This window comes from Sciurus carolinensis, chromosome 3 (genome assembly GCF_902686445.1).
Source record: "Sciurus carolinensis chromosome 3, mSciCar1.2, whole genome shotgun sequence".
NCBI lineage: Eukaryota > Metazoa > Chordata > Mammalia > Rodentia > Sciuridae > Sciurus > Sciurus carolinensis.
Window position 1 is genome coordinate 25,776,524 of NC_062215.1, and position 6,779 is coordinate 25,783,302.

General features: G+C 56.4%; 1 protein-coding gene across 1 annotated transcript; it reads left to right on the forward strand.

The window, feature by feature from the left end:
* The first annotated feature begins 543 nt into the window (after positions 1-543).
* Dlx4 (distal-less homeobox 4) lies at positions 544-6,151 on the forward strand. Its single transcript, XM_047546800.1, has 3 exons — positions 544-1,010; positions 4,336-4,532; positions 4,920-6,151. Exons 1-3 carry the CDS (start codon positions 728-730, stop codon positions 5,160-5,162), a joined length of 723 nt encoding a protein of 240 aa, XP_047402756.1. The 5' UTR covers positions 544-727; the 3' UTR covers positions 5,163-6,151.
* Positions 6,152-6,779: the final 628 nt, after the last annotated feature.

A 6,779-nucleotide genomic window follows, 5' to 3' on the forward strand; every position in this document is an offset into this window, starting at 1 on the left:
CAGCAGCGACGCATTCCGACGCGCTGAATAAGCCGCCAGCGCTGGCGGTCTGCTCTCAACTTCCCTGCAGGTCCATGGCGGCGGGAGCAGAACCGCCGTGCGGACCCCGAGAGCTGGAGATCACGAAGGCAGGCAGTTTTAAGCATCCCGTCAGCCGCGGCGCCTCCGCCCACGGTGCAGCTCCGCTCGCCCCTTGGGCATCCCAGGACTGCCCACTGCCTCGCACGTCTGCCATATTACCGAGGTTCCCTGGCTGCACAGCCACCCTGCAACCCCGGCACCCCTCTCAGAGAAGACGCCAAGATAGATGGGGCAGGATCCTGCGCTCAGCACCCCTCCCCTCTCCCTACGCTGGTTGCCCTGCGGGGCGGGTCCCGGCTCCAAGCCTCGGTGAAGTCACCTCGTGCAGTAGCCAATCCGGGGAATTTAAGTGGGCGGGGCCGTCGGGTCCCGGGAACCGAGCCTTGTGGATGGGAGGGGGGCTCCCACAGACTTAGGGGGGAGGGGGTAAACCATGGGGGACACCCCCCTGGAACCCCTTTCCCGGGTGCGAGCTCTCCTCTGGAAGAGGCATAGAGAGACATTTTCCCTGGGATCTTAAGTGTGGGGCCGCTGGCTGGAGATTTCGTCCGCCCCAACGCCCAAGGCCCTGGAAAAAAGAGTTGGCGGAGGGAAAGGAAGACGTGCTGGGCCATGACCTAGGACCTTCGGCTTGGCCCCGGCCGCAATGACCTCTTTGCCCTGCCCTCTCCCTGGCCGGGATGCCTCCAAAGCTGTGTTCCCGGACCTCGCCCCCGTCCCGTCGGTAGTGGCTAACTACCCGCTTGGCACGTCCCCCGCAACCGCAGCCTCCCCCGATTTGTCCTACTCCGGGCCCTATGGTCACCTCCTGTCCTATCCCTACACCGGGCCGGCGACGCCAGGGGACTCCTACCTGCACTGCCAGCCACCCGTGGCGCCATCTCGGCCCCTCGGCGGCCCGGCTGAGAGCCCACAGGAACCAGATACAGGTAGGTCTGGTCGCGGCGGTTCTTCCCAACTCTAGGGTTCAGCTCCTGTACGCCCCTAAACTTCGTTATGGCCTGGTTTTATATGCAGCTAGCGGGATTCAAACCTTACTCGGATTCCACGGAATCTGGGGTAGGGGGAGGGCGAAGGGATGGGGCGGGAGGTGCGCGGAGGGGGGCGGGGAGGAGTGGGGGCGAGTTGATCGAGGTCTCTTTTCAAAACCGACCTGGTTTCGATTTGCAGTTGTGTGAAGCCAGGCGGGGAAATCTCCCTACCCCACCTCCTGGAGCAGCAGAGTTGTGTGTACCTACTGTAACGGGAAGCTGCAACAATCCAGATATGGGGGTGGGGTTCCTAACCCCTTCCCCTGGATTCTCTCCATGTGCCCTTTTCCAAGTTGTCTAGTCTCAGAAAGCAGTATTCAAGCCAAACCCTGCTAACAGAAATCAGGTCCTGGCTGGAGGGCTGTAGCTGTAGGGGCTCCTTCCTCTCCATTCCTGGGCCCCACCCCCTTTCCCCAGACCATGCCTAACCTTGACTGGAAACTGACTTGGCAGAATCTGGGACTAGGACCCCATCACCCATCATTCAAATAATAGAGCCAGGCTGATCAGGAAGCCCCTCATCTTTCCTCTGGCAATCTCAGTCTTCTAACCAAAGGAGCAGGTCATCCCTGACAGCTCCACTCTTGACTTTGGGTAGATTAGGCCCCAGTTCCTGTTGCTTGGAACACCTTTGAGCTTCTGAGAACGTGCTCACCGTAAGATCTCAGTAAAGCCAATGAACTAGCAGGTCTTCTGACCTTGGAGTCGACATACATGCTCACGGACCCTGGCAGTGCCCTGTACATACATCCATCTGCACTGGCTCCAGCTTAGATTCCAGGTTCCCTGCACTGCTTGGCTCCCACCTCATTGCCCCCACAATTGTCTTTGGCACAGTCTTCTCCATGGATTCATGCCTGCCAGGTGACTTCGCTGCAATCAGCTCAGGACCAAGTCATCTCTTCTCTTCCCAGTTGTTCTGACATATGAACACATGAACCATCAGAGCCAGAGTGACCCTAGAATTTGGGAGCTCAACCTCCCAAACTGAGGCATGAAGAAAGGGTATGCGTAGTTCAAGGATAGAGCTTCTTTTCTAGGTTCTTGGCCTTTGCAGATCCATTTTCACTGTATGGGACCCAAAAAGAGGACTTTAGGAATCTTTCTCAGAACACGGGAAAGTTAACTGCTTTCTGCAGCAAAACTGGGGCTGCCTCTTCCAAGGCTGCTGGGTCAAGTTGATGGAGGGACATTTGGTGGTGGGGGGGGTGGGGGTCTCACAAATCTAGTTTCTCCAAAATTTTTCGAACTTCTTCTTATGAGAATACAATGTGTTTGGTGTGCACCAGCGTGTTTTGGGAGTGGAGTATGAATAACCTCACCTTACCCTGGAAGTAACTGCTCCGGTGACATGGGTGTCCTCAGTTCTGCCTTCCACATTCCTCATCCTCCCTTTGCTTGGACTAAAGACAACTGAGTGGGGAGTTACTTTTCTTACAGACTTTACCCGGATCCAACGAAAAGCAGCACTCACAAATGTCCTTAAAATACATGGTAGCATTTCTCTGTAGAAACTGGCCTGTTCGGTCCACCCCAGAGTCAGTGGGGTGTGAGAGCATGGGGGTCCTCCTAACGCCATACCCCTTGGTGGCCACCCCCGCCTCAGGAAGGGGTTTGGCTCCAAGTGAGCCAGGACAACACACGCGGTAGAGCCGGCGGGTGCAGCGGCGCCTAGAGAGAGGCCCTGAGGCTCTATTATCGCGACTAGTGCAGATCCAGTTGTGACTTGCTGCAACTGGTGTGCAGAAGGCAGCAGGTCGGGAAGACACTTGGAGCGGGGTCGGCTTCCAGAGTTGGGGCGCGGCGCGGTGGGCTCCGAGGGTTCAGCAGCCGCGGCTGCCCTGTCTTCGCCACTGACTGTGCGTCACCACCGGAATTGCGCTGTCCACGCAGCCAGAGAGGCGCGGGTGGTCGCTTGGTTGCCAGCCCCGGGTTTCGAGCAGTGGGTTCAAGCAGGGGAGGCAGGACAGGCGCGGGCGGGAGCGGAAACCCAACTGTTTTTCTGGGAATTGGCAGAGGCAGGGGTCGAAGGAGGAGGATCTGAGAAGCCCGCAGCGCCCGAGGCCACCGGTGAGGGATGCGGGGGAGGTGAAGGCGGGTGTGGGGTGAGCCAGACTAGGGCAATGAGGGGGGCTCGAGTGGATCGAAGCCGCGCCTGAGAGCGGGGGACAGTGCTCTCTCTCTGCCGGGGTCCGCAGGGCAAAACCGAGTGGAATACAGCCAACCAACGGTGCCCTAAGCCCGCGGGCGCTTCGGCCGCTCTAGCCACCCTGCTACCCGCATCCTCATGGGACGGTCTCGGTTGTTCATGTAGAATGGCGCAGGTTGGGAACAATGACCGGGAAGAGTGGAAACCCCTCGCCGCCACCCCGCGCGGCATTCCAGGGCCCAGCTGTCCAGCAGCCGAGATTCCTGGAGAGCGAGGCGGACCAGATATCTTCTTGCAGCGGCATCACTGAGCGATCCCGGAGCGGCCCTGGCGGCCTGCGTTGTGGGCTCTGCATTCCCCGAAGCCTGGTCCCCTTCTGTTATCACGCGGGGACTCTGTGCGTGCGGCCCAGCTAAGGCCAGGGCTTTTCACATCGGTCTGCCCTCTGGGGGTCCCTTGAAACGTCTCCCCTGAGCCACGGAAAGTGGGGGTGTGGGGAGAGAGAGGGACACAATTCCTCAGGAGAGGAGCGGCCTATGACAGTAGAGGAAACAGAGGAAACGATAGCAAACCCTACTGCTGGTATTGATGCCCGCTCAGCCCCGCCTTTCAAGCAGCCAGAGGGTGCCTCGCTACCCTATCTCTGGTCTCTGAGCACTGTTTTTGAGTCCCCTGCGTCTGGAATGCGCTTCCCGTAGTCATCAGGCCTCCTCTCAGCCCTAGACTTAGTTTTTGCCCCTCCCTACCCCACACCGATGTCTTCCCAGCGGCTGAACTCTGACCTCCCACCCCCAGGCATGGGTGTATTCTCTCTCTGACCCTTGGGCTTTCTGCAATCAAAATCCATGAGTGGGAGCCCCCTGAGGGCAAGAGCTGGATCTTGTATCCCTGGTGCACAGTGAACAGTGGGAATCTTAAAGGTAGAGAAGGACAGGGGAAGGACCTGGGCCAAGCGGGATAGAAGTGGCTTTTTACTCATCTTCCACTGGTATGCAGAAAAACAAGTGAGCAGATGAAACTATCTGTCCGACAGTGTTAATTCCTGCACACACACCATCTTGTGCTGTTCCCCAGAATTGGAGAAGCCCGTGATGTCACCAGAGCCCTCCCAACGGCACCTGCTTGCCCCCGCCAAGAAGCAGCGCAAGCCGAGGACCATCTATTCGAGCCTGCAGCTGCAGCACCTAAACCAGCGTTTTCAGCATACGCAGTACCTGGCACTGCCCGAGAGGGCCCAGCTGGCAGCACAGCTGGGCCTCACCCAGACACAGGTGGGGCCAGTCCCATCCTTCAAGAGTGCAAACCTTCCCCCGCTGCCTGCTCTCTGGGAACTCACCCCCAAGGTGTGAATGAGTGGCAAGTCCCCTGGCCCTGTTGTCACAGCTCTCCAGGGAGTGTTCATAGCTGGTCCTCAGCAAGTGTTGGAGGAATGTATCAGAAAGTGTTGGGGGAGTTGGTTCAAGGGAGGCGAGCACCCCAGATCCGGAGAAGTGGATACTAGCTCAGGGTACTTCCTGGACTATGCAGGACTAGAGCAAGATGTTCCCAACCTCTGCTCTTCTTTCTGGACTTGCTCCCTATAGCTGGACCCTTTCCCTTCCTCAGATTTTTTCATACATACGCCTGATCTTTCATTCTGTCCCCTTTTCTCTCCAAAGGTAAAGATCTGGTTTCAGAACAAACGCTCCAAATACAAGAAGCTCCTGAAGCAGAACTCTGGGGGGCAGGAAGGGGACTTCCCTGGGAGACCAGCTTCCCTGTCTCCCTGCTCCCCACCCCTTCCATACCTCTGGGATCTACCCAAGGCAGCTGCCCTGCCCACTGGTGGCTATGGCAACAGCTTTGGAGCCTGGTATCAGCATCATTCCCCAGATGTGCTGGCTCCACCTCAAATGATGTGAGTCTAGGAAGGGCAGGTCAGGCCCAGTCCTGCCAAACCCAAGACCGGGTGCACCTGCATCCCTTCTGGAACAAGAGGAAACCAGCTCCAGATGGGTTTTCTTGGAGGATGAAGAACTAGAAGAGAAAAAGGGATGGGGTGGAGTCCTGTTCCTTAACCCAAAATGCTAACTCAAGGACTTCAGCCTTTGCCACTGCCCCTGCCACCACAGATGGGACACCTTCCCTCCAACTGGACAAAAACTCTGGAGAAAGTGTCATTGGCTGGAGTTTAGTCTGTCCCCAGGACCCTTAATCTTGTCACTCCTGCTTCAAAGGACTGCAGTCCCACCATTGCCTGGGGTCAAAACCAGGAGGAAACATCGAGTATTTTTTCTGTGTGTGTGCCTTGGGCCCTGCACAACCCATTTGTGAGCCGAAGCAGAAGTGGACATCCAGAGTCTTCAAAGTTGGCCACCATCGGGTCCCACCCCCTGATACTTCCATATCTGGGGGCATAGCTCTGTGGTAGAGCACGTGCTTAGCTCGCACGAGGCTCTAGGTTCAATCACCAGAACCAAAACTAAACAAAACATACAGACATGGAGTTTGTGGACCTGTGAGTCATTTATGTTCCCTTCCTAAAAAGAGCCCTTTCCCCCATGTCTATGCTTTTTGAGTAGATAATAGACCCAATTATCTATATAATTCAACAGGTATTTATTAAAAGTCTATTCCCTCCTACTCCCCACCCCTAATATTGAACAAACCCACATACACATACTCTTGGGAACCCAGTAGGCCAACACTTAAGGGGAAATGGGGACAGACGTGTTCTCTGGATGAGTGCAGGTATAGACACCCGCAAACAGGTGGGGCAGGTCTGGCAATGCAGTTCCTTGTCGCTGCCTCTGTCCAGAGGAACTGCTCAGGTTTACAACCAACCTGACTAGCATCCCCCTAGCGCTTCCCATCCGTATACCCTGAGCTTCTGCAGATTAAAGTTTGTACAAAAACCCGAGCGCTGGCTGCAAGGTGCTTGTCTCCTGGGCCATGGTGGCTGGGGTTCGGTTGCTCGTCTCTCCAGTCTGACTTGTCCTCCTCTGAACTAGGAGTCAGAGGTACTGGATTCCATTTTTGCCTCTGCCACCAACTAACTCTGTGGTTCTAGCTCTAGAATGTTCTAATAATGTTCATAGTTTTCGCATGCTCCAGTGTGAAACTGGAAGATGAGCATGCTGGAACAAACAGGTGGGAATGGCCTTTACCAGTAGATTCTCCCTTGACCCAGTTGCCAGGGAGCAGGGCACCTCACAGCCCCCATGCTCCACCTGCAGCCTGGGCAGAGGCCCTGCTCACCTTGGGAGAGGACATGTCAGACTGGTCCTACTGGGAGAAGTGTGCTGCTTGGAGATGGAATGGCCTCAGCCTGGCTCAGGGAACTGAGGGGGAAGGAGGGAAGGAAAACACCAGAGGGAAGCAGAATTCTCTTCCATTCAATTCATATTGGATAAAGCCTCTGCGGTGCCTTAGGACCTGGGGATACCATGGTGACCAAGCAGACGCTTTAGGCTAACAGAGAGCCAGACAAATGACCAGACGCTGTGTGGCAAATGCCAGGCGGAGGGCAGAACCGAAAA